This window comes from Geotrypetes seraphini, chromosome 18 (genome assembly GCF_902459505.1).
Source record: "Geotrypetes seraphini chromosome 18, aGeoSer1.1, whole genome shotgun sequence".
Lineage (NCBI taxonomy): Eukaryota > Metazoa > Chordata > Amphibia > Gymnophiona > Dermophiidae > Geotrypetes > Geotrypetes seraphini.
In genome coordinates this window covers 40,805,008-40,819,232 of record NC_047101.1, presented here as the reverse complement: position 1 = coordinate 40,819,232, position 14,225 = coordinate 40,805,008, and the positions used below count along the sequence as shown (strand labels likewise).

At 45.7% G+C, this 14,225-nt stretch overlaps 1 protein-coding gene across 7 annotated transcripts in view; it reads left to right on the top strand.

Moving 5' to 3' along the window:
* Positions 1 to 14,225, top strand: part of ARAP3 (ArfGAP with RhoGAP domain, ankyrin repeat and PH domain 3) — a 293,655-nt gene that overhangs the window by 262,238 nt on the left and 17,192 nt on the right. Inside the window, exon 33 of one of the 7 annotated variants that reach the window (XM_033926812.1) lies at positions 13,387 to 13,466. The exons of the other annotated variants lie outside the window; for them this stretch is intronic. Within the exon in view, the coding sequence (XP_033782703.1) occupies positions 13,387 to 13,443 (57 nt within the window). The 3' untranslated portion in view covers positions 13,444 to 13,466. The remainder of the gene's footprint in view (positions 1 to 13,386; positions 13,467 to 14,225) is intronic. 7 annotated transcript variants of the gene reach the window in all.

Genomic DNA, 14,225 nt, shown 5'->3' with positions numbered 1-14,225 from the left:
AAGTCTGGCACGCTGTCTGCCTCGATCACCTGCACTGGAAGCTTGTTCCAATGATCAACCACTCTCTCTGTGAAGAAATACTTTCTGGTGTCTGCAGCAGCCACTCTCTCCTCCTCTCCCTATTGGCTAAAGCTCTTAACATTTGCATCTCCTCTTCCTATAGGCTAAGGCTCTTTACACCTGCATTGTGATGTCATAGAACTTTCTGATTATAGAAACATAGAAACATGATGGCAGATAAAGGCCAAATGACCCATCATAGAAACATAGAAGATGATGGCAGAAAAGGGCTACAGCCCATCAAGTCTGCCCACTCTGCTTACCCACCCCCTGTCTATGCCCTAATGACCCAATTTCCTGATCTTGACCCTCATAGGGATCCCACATGGGCATCCCATTTATTCTTAAAGTCTGGCACGCTGTCTGCCTCGATCACCTGCACTGGAAGCTTGTTCCAATGATCAACCACTCTCTCTGTGAAGAAATACTTTCTGGTGTCTGCAGCAGCCACTCTCTCCTCCTCTCCCTATTGGCTAAGGCTCTTAACATTTGCATCTCCTCTTCCTATAGGCTAAGGCTCTTTACACCTGCATTGTGATGTCATAGAACTTTCTGATTATAGAAACATAGAAACATGATGGCAGATAAAGGCCAAATGACCCATCATAGAAACATAGAAGATGACGGCAGAAAAGGGCTACAGCCCATCAAGTCTGCCCACTCTGCTTACCCACCCCCTGTCTATGCCCTAATGACCCAATTTCCTTATCTTGACCCTCGTAGGGATCCCACATGGGTATCCCATTTCTTCTTAAAGTCTGGCACGCTGTCTGCCTCGATCACCTGCACTGGAAGCTTGTTCCAATGATCAACCACTCTCTCTGTGAAGAAATACTTTCTGGTGTCTGCAGCAGCCACTCTCTCCTCCTCTCCCTATTGGCTAAGGCTCTTAACATTTGCATCTCCTCTTCCTATAGGCTAAGGCTCTTTACACCTGCATTGTGATGTCATAGAACTTTCTGATTATAGAAACATAGAAACATGATGGCAGATAAAGGCCAAATGACCCATCATAGAAACATAGAAGATGATGGCAGAAAAGGGCTACAGCCCATCAAGTCTGCCCACTCTGCTTACCCACCCCCTGTCTATGCCCTAATGACCCAATTTCCTGATCTTGACCCTCATAGGGATCCCACATGGGCATCCCATTTATTCTTAAAGTCTGGCACGCTATCTGCCTCGATCACCTGCACTGGAAGCTTGTTCCAATGATCAACCACTCTCTCTGTGAAGAAATACTTTCTGGTGTCTGCAGCAGCCACTCTCTCCTCCTCTCCCTATTGGCTAAGGCTCTTAACATTTGCATCTCCTCTTCCTATAGGCTAAGGCTCTTTACACCTGCATTGTGATGTCATAGAACTTTCTGATTATAGAAACATAGAAACATGATGGCAGATAAAGGCCAAATGACCCATCATAGAAACATAGAAGATGACGGCAGAAAAGGGCTACAGCCCATCAAGTCTGCCCACTCTGCTTACCCACCCCCTGTCTATGCCCTAATGACCCAATTTCCTTATCTTGACCCTCGTAGGGATCCCACATGGGTATCCCATTTCTTCTTAAAGTCTGGCACGCTGTCTGCCTCGATCACCTGCACTGGAAGCTTGTTCCAATGATCAACCACTCTCTCTGTGAAGAAATACTTTCTGGTGTCTGCAGCAGCCACTCTCTCCTCCTCTCCCTATTGGCTAAGGCTCTTAACATTTGCATCTCCTCTTCCTATAGGCTACGGCTCTTTACACCTGCATTGTGATGTCATAGAATTTTCTGATTATAGAAACATAGAAACATGATGGCAGATAAAGGCCAAATGACCCATCATAGAAACATAGAAGATGATGGCAGAAAAGGGCTACAGCCCATCAAGTCTGCCCACTCTGCTTACCCACCCCCTGTCTATGCCCTAATGACCCAATTTCCTGATCTTGACCCTCATAGGGATCCCACATGGGCATCCCATTTATTCTTAAAGTCTGGCACGCTGTCTGCCTCGATCACCTGCACTGGAAGCTTGTTCCAATGATCAACCACTCTCTCTGTGAAGAAATACTTTCTGGTGTCTGCAGCAGCCACTCTCTCCTCCTCTCCCTATTGGCTAAGGCTCTTAACATTTGCATCTCCTCTTCCTATAGGCTAAGGCTCTTTACACCTGCATTGTGATGTCATAGAACTTTCTGATTATAGAAACATAGAAACATGATGGCAGATAAAGGCCAAATGACCCATCATAGAAACATAGAAGATGACGGCAGAAAAGGGCTACAGCCCATCAAGTCTGCCCACTCTGCTTACCCACCCCCTGTCTATGCCCTAATGACCCAATTTCCTTATCTTGACCCTCGTAGGGATCCCACATGGGTATCCCATTTATTCTTAAAGTCTGCCTCGATCACCTGCACTGGAAGCTTGTTCCAATGATCAACCACTCTCTCTGTGAAGAAATACTTTCTGGTGTCTGCAGCAGCCACTCTCTCCTCCTCTCCCTATTGGCTAAGGCTCTTAACATTTGCATCTCCTCTTCCTATAGGCTAAGGCTCTTTACACCTGCATTGTGATGTCATAGAACTTTCTGATTATAGAAACATAGAAACATGATGGCAGATAAAGGCCAAATGACCCATCATAGAAACATAGAAGATGATGGCAGAAAAGGGCTACAGCCCATCAAGTCTGCCCACTCTGCTTACCCACCCCCTGTCTATGCCCTAATGACCCAATTTCCTGATCTTGACCCTCATAGGGATCCCACATGGGCATCCCATTTATTCTTAAAGTCTGGCACACTGTCTGCCTCGATCACCTGCACTGGAAGCTTGTTCCAATGATCAACCACTCTCTCTGTGAAGAAATACTTTCTGGTGTCTGCAGCAGCCACTCTCTCCTCCTCTCCCTATTGGCTAAGGCTCTTAACATTTGCATCTCCTCTTCCTATAGGCTAAGGCTCTTTACACCTGCATTGTGATGTCATAGAACTTTCTGATTATAGAAACATAGAAACATGATGGCAGATAAAGGCCAAATGACCCATCATAGAAACATAGAAGATGATGGCAGAAAAGGGCTACAGCCCATCAAGTCTGCCCACTCTGCTTACCCACCCCCTGTCTATGCCCTAATGACCCAATTTCCTGATCTTGACCCTCATAGGGATCCCACATGGGCATCCCATTTATTCTTAAAGTCTGGCACGCTGTCTGCCTCGATCACCTGCACTGGAAGCTTGTTCCAATGATCAACCACTCTCTCTGTGAAGAAATACTTTCTGGTGTCTGCAGCAGCCACTCTCTCCTCCTCTCCCTATTGGCTAAGGCTCTTAACATTTGCATCTCCTCTTCCTATAGGCTAAGGCTCTTTACACCTGCATTGTGATGTCATAGAACTTTCTGATTATAGAAACATAGAAACATGATGGCAGATAAAGGCCAAATGACCCATCATAGAAACATAGAAGATGATGGCAGAAAAGGGCTACAGCCCATCAAGTCTGCCCACTCTGCTTACCCACCCCCTGTCTATGCCCTAATGACCCAATTTCCTGATCTTGACCCTCATAGGGATCCCACATGGGCATCCCATTTATTCTTAAAGTCTGGCACGCTGTCTGCCTCGATCACCTGCACTGGAAGCTTGTTCCAATGATCAACCACTCTCTCTGTGAAGAAATACTTTCTGGTGTCTGCAGCAGCCACTCTCTCCTCCTCTCCCTATTGGCTAAGGCTCTTAACATTTGCATCTCCTCTTCCTATAGGCTAAGGCTCTTTACACCTGCATTGTGATGTCATAGAACTTTCTGATTATAGAAACATAGAAACATGATGGCAGATAAAGGCCAAATGACCCATCATAGAAACATAGAAGATGATGGCAGAAAAGGGCTACAGCCCATCAAGTCTGCCCACTCTGCTTACCCACCCCCTGTCTATGCCCTAATGACCCAATTTCCTGATCTTGACCCTCATAGGGATCCCACATGGGCATCCCATTTATTCTTAAAGTCTGGCACACTGTCTGCCTCGATCACCTGCACTGGAAGCTTGTTCCAATGATCAACCACTCTCTCTGTGAAGAAATACTTTCTGGTGTCTGCAGCAGCCACTCTCTCCTCCTCTCCCTATTGGCTAAAGCTCTTAACATTTGCATCTCCTCTTCCTATAGGCTAAGGCTCTTTACACCTGCATTGTGATGTCATAGAACTTTCTGATTATAGAAACATAGAAACATGATGGCAGATAAAGGCCAAATGACCCATCATAGAAACATAGAAGATGATGGCAGAAAAGGGCTACAGCCCATCAAGTCTGCCCACTCTGCTTACCCACCCCCTGTCTATGCCCTAATGACCCAATTTCCTGATCTTGACCCTCATAGGGATCCCACATGGGCATCCCATTTATTCTTAAAGTCTGGCACGCTGTCTGCCTCGATCACCTGCACTGGAAGCTTGTTCCAATGATCAACCACTCTCTCTGTGAAGAAATACTTTCTGGTGTCTGCAGCAGCCACTCTCTCCTCCTCTCCCTATTGGCTAAGGCTCTTAACATTTGCATCTCCTCTTCCTATAGGCTAAGGCTCTTTACACCTGCATTGTGATGTCATAGAACTTTCTGATTATAGAAACATAGAAACATGATGGCAGATAAAGGCCAAATGACCCATCATAGAAACATAGAAGATGACGGCAGAAAAGGGCTACAGCCCATCAAGTCTGCCCACTCTGCTTACCCACCCCCTGTCTATGCCCTAATGACCCAATTTCCTTATCTTGACCCTCGTAGGGATCCCACATGGGTATCCCATTTATTCTTAAAGTCTGGCACGCTGTCTGCCTCGATCACCTGCACTGGAAGCTTGTTCCAATGATCAACCACTCTCTCTGTGAAGAAATACTTTCTGGTGTCTGCAGCAGCCACTCTCTCCTCCTCTCCCTATTGGCTAAGGCTCTTAACATTTGCATCTCCTCTTCCTATAGGCTAAGGCTCTTTACACCTGCATTGTGATGTCATAGAACTTTCTGATTATAGAAACATAGAAACATGATGGCAGATAAAGGCCAAATGACCCATCATAGAAACATAGAAGATGACGGCAGAAAAGGGCTACAGCCCATCAAGTCTGCCCACTCTGCTTACCCACCCCCTGTCTATGCCCTAATGACCCAATTTCCTTATCTTGACCCTCGTAGGGATCCCACATGGGTATCCCATTTCTTCTTAAAGTCTGGCACGCTGTCTGCCTCGATCACCTGCACTGGAAGCTTGTTCCAATGATCAACCACTCTCTCTGTGAAGAAATACTTTCTGGTGTCTGCAGCAGCCACTCTCTCCTCCTCTCCCTATTGGCTAAGGCTCTTAACATTTGCATCTCCTCTTCCTATAGGCTAAGGCTCTTTTTCACCTGCATTGTGATGTCATAGAACTTTCTGATTATAGAAACATAGAAACATGATGGCAGATAAAGGCCAAATGACCCATCATAGAAACATAGAAGATGATGGCAGAAAAGGGCTACAGCCCATCAAGTCTGCCCACTCTGCTTACCCACCCCCTGTCTATGCCCTAATGACCCAATTTCCTGATCTTGACCCTCATAGGGATCCCACATGGGCATCCCATTTATTCTTAAAGTCTGGCACGCTGTCTGCCTCGATCACCTGCACTGGAAGCTTGTTCCAATGATCAACCACTCTCTCTGTGAAGAAATACTTTCTGGTGTCTGCAGCAGCCACTCTCTCCTCCTCTCCCTATTGGCTAAGGCTCTTAACATTTGCATCTCCTCTTCCTATAGGCTAAGGCTCTTTACACCTGCATTGTGATGTCATAGAACTTTCTGATTATAGAAACATAGAAACATGATGGCAGATAAAGGCCAAATGACCCATCATAGAAACATAGAAGATGATGGCAGAAAAGGGCTACAGCCCATCAAGTCTGCCCACTCTGCTTACCCTCCCCCTGTCTATGCCCTAATGACCCAATTTCCTGATCTTGACCCTCATAGGGATCCCACATGGGCATCCCATTTATTCTTAAAGTCTGGCACACTGTCTGCCTCGATCACCTGCACTGGAAGCTTGTTCCAATGATCAACCACTCTCTCTGTGAAGAAATACTTTCTGGTGTCTGCAGCAGCCACTCTCTCCTCCTCTCCCTATTGGCTAAGGCTCTTAACATTTGCATCTCCTCTTCCTATAGGCTAAGGCTCTTTACACCTGCATTGTGATGTCATAGAACTTTCTGATTATAGAAACATAGAAACATGATGGCAGATAAAGGCCAAATGACCCATCATAGAAACATAGAAGATGATGGCAGAAAAGGGCTACAGCCCATCAAGTCTGCCCACTCTGCTTACCCACCCCCTGTCTATGCCCTAATGACCCAATTTCCTTATCTTGACCCTCGTAGGGATCCCACATGGGTATCCCATTTCTTCTTAAAGTCTGGCACGCTGTCTGCCTCGATCACCTGCACTGGAAGCTTGTTCCAATGATCAACCACTCTCTCTGTGAAGAAATACTTTCTGGTGTCTGCAGCAGCCACTCTCTCCTCCTCTCCCTATTGGCTAAAGCTCTTAACATTTGCATCTCCTCTTCCTATAGGCTAAGGCTCTTTACACCTGCATTGTGATGTCATAGAACTTTCTGATTATAGAAACATAGAAACATGATGGCAGATAAAGGCCAAATGACCCATCATAGAAACATAGAAGATGATGGCAGAAAAGGGCTACAGCCCATCAAGTCTGCCCACTCTGCTTACCCACCCCCTGTCTATGCCCTAATGACCCAATTTCCTGATCTTGACCCTCATAGGGATCCCACATGGGCATCCCATTTCTTCTTAAAGTCTGGCACGCTGTCTGCCTCGATCACCTGCACTGGAAGCTTGTTCCAATGATCAACCACTCTCTCTGTGAAGAAATACTTTCTGGTGTCTGCAGCAGCCACTCTCTCCTCCTCTCCCTATTGGCTAAGGCTCTTAACATTTGCATCTCCTCTTCCTATAGGCTAAGGCTCTTTACACCTGCATTGTGATGTCATAGAACTTTCTGATTATAGAAACATAGAAACATGATGGCAGATAAAGGCCAAATGACCCATCATAGAAACATAGAAGATGATGGCAGAAAAGGGCTACAGCCCATCAAGTCTGCCCACTCTGCTTACCCACCCCCTGTCTATGCCCTAATGACCCAATTTCCTGATCTTGACCCTCATAGGGATCCCACATGGGCATCCCATTTATTCTTAAAGTCTGGCACGCTGTCTGCCTCGATCACCTGCACTGGAAGCTTGTTCCAATGATCAACCACTCTCTCTGTGAAGAAATACTTTCTGGTGTCTGCAGCAGCCACTCTCTCCTCCTCTCCCTATTGGCTAAGGCTCTTAACATTTGCATCTCCTCTTCCTATAGGCTAAGGCTCTTTACACCTGCATTGTGATGTCATAGAACTTTCTGATTATAGAAACATAGAAACATGATGGCAGATAAAGGCCAAATGACCCATCATAGAAACATAGAAGATGACGGCAGAAAAGGGCTACAGCCCATCAAGTCTGCCCACTCTGCTTACCCACCCCCTGTCTATGCCCTAATGACCCAATTTCCTTATCTTGACCCTCGTAGGGATCCCACATGGGTATCCCATTTCTTCTTAAAGTCTGGCACGCTGTCTGCCTCGATCACCTGCACTGGAAGCTTGTTCCAATGATCAACCACTCTCTCTGTGAAGAAATACTTTCTGGTGTCTGCAGCAGCCACTCTCTCCTCCTCTCCCTATTGGCTAAGGCTCTTAACATTTGCATCTCCTCTTCCTATAGGCTAAGGCTCTTTACACCTGCATTGTGATGTCATAGAACTTTCTGATTATAGAAACATAGAAACATGATGGCAGATAAAGGCCAAATGACCCATCATAGAAACATAGAAGATGATGGCAGAAAAGGGCTACAGCCCATCAAGTCTGCCCACTCTGCTTACCCACCCCCTGTCTATGCCCTAATGACCCAATTTCCTGATCTTGACCCTCATAGGGATCCCACATGGGCATCCCATTTATTCTTAAAGTCTGGCACGCTGTCTGCCTCGATCACCTGCACTGGAAGCTTGTTCCAATGATCAACCACTCTCTCTGTGAAGAAATACTTTCTGGTGTCTGCAGCAGCCACTCTCTCCTCCTCTCCCTATTGGCTAAGGCTCTTAACATTTGCATCTCCTCTTCCTATAGGCTAAGGCTCTTTACACCTGCATTGTGATGTCATAGAACTTTCTGATTATAGAAACATAGAAACATGATGGCAGATAAAGGCCAAATGACCCATCATAGAAACATAGAAGATGACGGCAGAAAAGGGCTACAGCCCATCAAGTCTGCCCACTCTGCTTACCCACCCCCTGTCTATGCCCTAATGACCCAATTTCCTTATCTTGACCCTCGTAGGGATCCCACATGGGTATCCCATTTCTTCTTAAAGTCTGCCTCGATCACCTGCACTGGAAGCTTGTTCCAATGATCAACCACTCTCTCTGTGAAGAAATACTTTCTGGTGTCTGCAGCAGCCACTCTCTCCTCCTCTCCCTATTGGCTAAGGCTCTTAACATTTGCATCTCCTCTTCCTATAGGCTAAGGCTCTTTACACCTGCATTGTGATGTCATAGAACTTTCTGATTATAGAAACATAGAAACATGATGGCAGATAAAGGCCAAATGACCCATCATAGAAACATAGAAGATGATGGCAGAAAAGGGCTACAGCCCATCAAGTCTGCCCACTCTGCTTACCCACCCCCTGTCTATGCCCTAATGACCCAATTTCCTGATCTTGACCCTCATAGGGATCCCACATGGGCATCCCATTTATTCTTAAAGTCTGGCACACTGTCTGCCTCGATCACCTGCACTGGAAGCTTGTTCCAATGATCAACCACTCTCTCTGTGAAGAAATACTTTCTGGTGTCTGCAGCAGCCACTCTCTCCTCCTCTCCCTATTGGCTAAAGCTCTTAACATTTGCATCTCCTCTTCCTATAGGCTAAGGCTCTTTACACCTGCATTGTGATGTCATAGAACTTTCTGATTATAGAAACATAGAAACATGATGGCAGATAAAGGCCAAATGACCCATCATAGAAACATAGAAGATGATGGCAGAAAAGGGCTACAGCCCATCAAGTCTGCCCACTCTGCTTACCCACCCCCTGTCTATGCCCTAATGACCCAATTTCCTGATCTTGACCCTCATAGGGATCCCACATGGGCATCCCATTTATTCTTAAAGTCTGGCACGCTGTCTGCCTCGATCACCTGCACTGGAAGCTTGTTCCAATGATCAACCACTCTCTCTGTGAAGAAATACTTTCTGGTGTCTGCAGCAGCCACTCTCTCCTCCTCTCCCTATTGGCTAAGGCTCTTAACATTTGCATCTCCTCTTCCTATAGGCTAAGGCTCTTTACACCTGCATTGTGATGTCATAGAACTTTCTGATTATAGAAACATAGAAACATGATGGCAGATAAAGGCCAAATGACCCATCATAGAAACATAGAAGATGACGGCAGAAAAGGGCTACAGCCCATCAAGTCTGCCCACTCTGCTTACCCACCCCCTGTCTATGCCCTAATGACCCAATTTCCTTATCTTGACCCTCGTAGGGATCCCACATGGGTATCCCATTTCTTCTTAAAGTCTGGCACGCTGTCTGCCTCGATCACCTGCACTGGAAGCTTGTTCCAATGATCAACCACTCTCTCTGTGAAGAAATACTTTCTGGTGTCTGCAGCAGCCACTCTCTCCTCCTCTCCCTATTGGCTAAGGCTCTTAACATTTGCATCTCCTCTTCCTATAGGCTAAGGCTCTTTACACCTGCATTGTGATGTCATAGAACTTTCTGATTATAGAAACATAGAAACATGATGGCAGATAAAGGCCAAATGACCCATCATAGAAACATAGAAGATGATGGCAGAAAAGGGCTACAGCCCATCAAGTCTGCCCACTCTGCTTACCCACCCCCTGTCTATGCCCTAATGACCCAATTTCCTGATCTTGACCCTCATAGGGATCCCACATGGGCATCCCATTTATTCTTAAAGTCTGGCACGCTGTCTGCCTCGATCACCTGCACTGGAAGCTTGTTCCAATGATCAACCACTCTCTCTGTGAAGAAATACTTTCTGGTGTCTGCAGCAGCCACTCTCTCCTCCTCTCCCTATTGGCTAAGGCTCTTAACATTTGCATCTCCTCTTCCTATAGGCTAAGGCTCTTTACACCTGCATTGTGATGTCATAGAACTTTCTGATTATAGAAACATAGAAACATGATGGCAGATAAAGGCCAAATGACCCATCATAGAAACATAGAAGATGACGGCAGAAAAGGGCTACAGCCCATCAAGTCTGCCCACTCTGCTTACCCACCCCCTGTCTATGCCCTAATGACCCAATTTCCTTATCTTGACCCTCGTAGGGATCCCACATGGGTATCCCATTTATTCTTAAAGTCTGCCTCGATCACCTGCACTGGAAGCTTGTTCCAATGATCAACCACTCTCTCTGTGAAGAAATACTTTCTGGTGTCTGCAGCAGCCACTCTCTCCTCCTCTCCCTATTGGCTAAGGCTCTTAACATTTGCATCTCCTCTTCCTATAGGCTAAGGCTCTTTACACCTGCATTGTGATGTCATAGAACTTTCTGATTATAGAAACATAGAAACATGATGGCAGATAAAGGCCAAATGACCCATCATAGAAACATAGAAGATGATGGCAGAAAAGGGCTACAGCCCATCAAGTCTGCCCACTCTGCTTACCCACCCCCTGTCTATGCCCTAATGACCCAATTTCCTGATCTTGACCCTCATAGGGATCCCACATGGGCATCCCATTTATTCTTAAAGTCTGGCACGCTGTCTGCCTCGATCACCTGCACTGGAAGCTTGTTCCAATGATCAACCACTCTCTCTGTGAAGAAATACTTTCTGGTGTCTGCAGCAGCCACTCTCTCCTCCTCTCCCTATTGGCTAAGGCTCTTAACATTTGCATCTCCTCTTCCTATAGGCTAAGGCTCTTTACACCTGCATTGTGATGTCATAGAACTTTCTGATTATAGAAACATAGAAACATGATGGCAGATAAAGGCCAAATGACCCATCATAGAAACATAGAAGATGATGGCAGAAAAGGGCTACAGCCCATCAAGTCTGCCCACTCTGCTTACCCACCCCCTGTCTATGCCCTAATGACCCAATTTCCTGATCTTGACCCTCATAGGGATCCCACATGGGCATCCCATTTATTCTTAAAGTCTGGCACACTGTCTGCCTCGATCACCTGCACTGGAAGCTTGTTCCAATGATCAACCACTCTCTCTGTGAAGAAATACTTTCTGGTGTCTGCAGCAGCCACTCTCTCCTCCTCTCCCTATTGGCTAAGGCTCTTAACATTTGCATCTCCTCTTCCTATAGGCTAAGGCTCTTTACACCTGCATTGTGATGTCATAGAACTTTCTGATTATAGAAACATAGAAACATGATGGCAGATAAAGGCCAAATGACCCATCATAGAAACATAGAAGATGATGGCAGAAAAGGGCTACAGCCCATCAAGTCTGCCCACTCTGCTTACCCACCCCCTGTCTATGCCCTAATGACCCAATTTCCTGATCTTGACCCTCATAGGGATCCCACATGGGCATCCCATTTATTCTTAAAGTCTGGCACACTGTCTGCCTCGATCACCTGCACTGGAAGCTTGTTCCAATGATCAACCACTCTCTCTGTGAAGAAATACTTTCTGGTGTCTGCAGCAGCCACTCTCTCCTCCTCTCCCTATTGGCTAAAGCTCTTAACATTTGCATCTCCTCTTCCTATAGGCTAAGGCTCTTTACACCTGCATTGTGATGTCATAGAACTTTCTGATTATAGAAACATAGAAACATGATGGCAGATAAAGGCCAAATGACCCATCATAGAAACATAGAAGATGATGGCAGAAAAGGGCTACAGCCCATCAAGTCTGCCCACTCTGCTTACCCACCCCCTGTCTATGCCCTAATGACCCAATTTCCTGATCTTGACCCTCATAGGGATCCCACATGGGCATCCCATTTATTCTTAAAGTCTGGCACGCTGTCTGCCTCGATCACCTGCACTGGAAGCTTGTTCCAATGATCAACCACTCTCTCTGTGAAGAAATACTTTCTGGTGTCTGCAGCAGCCACTCTCTCCTCCTCTCCCTATTGGCTAAAGCTCTTAACATTTGCATCTCCTCTTCCTATAGGCTAAGACTCTTTACACCTGCATTGTGATGTCATAGAACTTTCTGATTATAGAAACATAGAAACATGATGGCAGATAAAGGCCAAATGACCCATCATAGAAACATAGAAGATGACGGCAGAAAAGGGCTACAGCCCATCAAGTCTGCCCACTCTGCTTACCCACCCCCTGTCTATGCCCTAATGACCCAATTTCTTTATCTTGACCCTCGTAGGGATCCCACATGGGTATCCCATTTATTCTTAAAGTCTGGCACGCTGTCTGCCTCGATCACCTGCACTGGAAGCTTGTTCCAATGATCAACCACTCTCTCTGTGAAGAAATACTTTCTGGTGTCGCCATGAAAGTTTCCGCCCCTGAGTTTCAGCGGGTGCCCTCTTGTGGCCGAGGGTCCCTTGAGAAAGAAAATATCATCTTCCACTTCGACACGTCCCGTGAGGTACTTAAATGTTTCGATCATGTCTCCCCTCTCCCTACGTTCCTCGAGAGTGTAGAGCTGCAATTTGTTCAGTCTCTCTTCATACGAGAGACCCTTGAGCCCCGAGATCAACCTGGTGGCCGTCCTTGGCAAACTTCTTGATATAGAGAAAAAGTGAGCTATTTGGGTATACAGTATTTATACAGCACTGAATTCTATATAAAGGCAGAGAATGACACAAGGACAAATTTGTCCCTGTCCCTGCTGGAACTCAAATTTCCCCGTCCCTTCCCTGCGAGTTTTGTCACTGTCCTGGTCCCATTCCTGTAAGCTCTGCTTTAACCGCACAAGCATCAAGCACTTATGATTTTAAAGTATTTGAGGCTTTTGAAGGTGAGGATGAAGCTTGCAGGAATGGGGCAGGGACAAGAAAAGAACTCACAGGGACAGGGACAGGATCAAATTTGTCCCCGCGTCATTCTCTAGTATAGAGCCTAAAGAAATTGACATAGAAAAAAATATCACTGAGTAGTCTTCTTTAAACTACACTAAAAGTTAGTTACGGTTTATAGATTAGCACTTTAGTCTGAGACCTGCGCCTAACTTTATGTTCAAATCTGTTTTTATTAAGGCATCACAGCATCATATGAATGCCAATCTTACTAATACAACAGCAAACCAACACTAAACGGAATCCCTCCCCCACCACAGGTATATCAACAATACCCCCTTCCCCTACCTCCCTTTACTTCATTTTTGTGATTTATTACTCGGCATTTGAAGAAAAGAATCTGCTTAACCATCCCCCCCCCTCCTTTAATAATACGTAGCGTGGGTTTTAGCGCCGGCAGTGGCAGTAACTGCTCCGACACTCATAGAATTTCTATGATCGTCGGAGCAATTACCGCCACTACTAAAAACCTGTGCTAGGCGTTAGTAAAGGAGGGGGCATGTTTGCTATAGTAATCTTGCGATTTATTAGTTGACATTTGAAGAGAAAAAATTATTTAATTAGGTAGATTTTATATGATTTATTTTTATCTTATGTATGTTTTAATTGATGTACCGGTAAACCATTTAGATTTATTTTTTTTGTAAACGGTATAAAAAAATTTTTTAAATAAATAAATGACCAGTCTACCCCTACCCTCCCTCAGCCCACCATATTTAAAACCACATGAGCCTCACATCCCCCTCAGCTAATACACAGGAGAAGCTACCACTGAATACTATTTTAAGTTGTTTAATAACAGACTGTGTCCTCTAGAACAGTGTTTTTCAACCTTTTTACACCTATGGACCGGCAGAAATAAAATAATTATTCTGTGGACCGGCATCGGTCCGTGGACCGGTGGTTGAAGAACACTGGGCTAAGTCGTAGGCCAGACCCCACCCATCTCTACCCAATCTCCACCCCAGACCCCGCCCCCATAATAGTACTAATTGCACCTTGCACATCCTGTGCCTCAT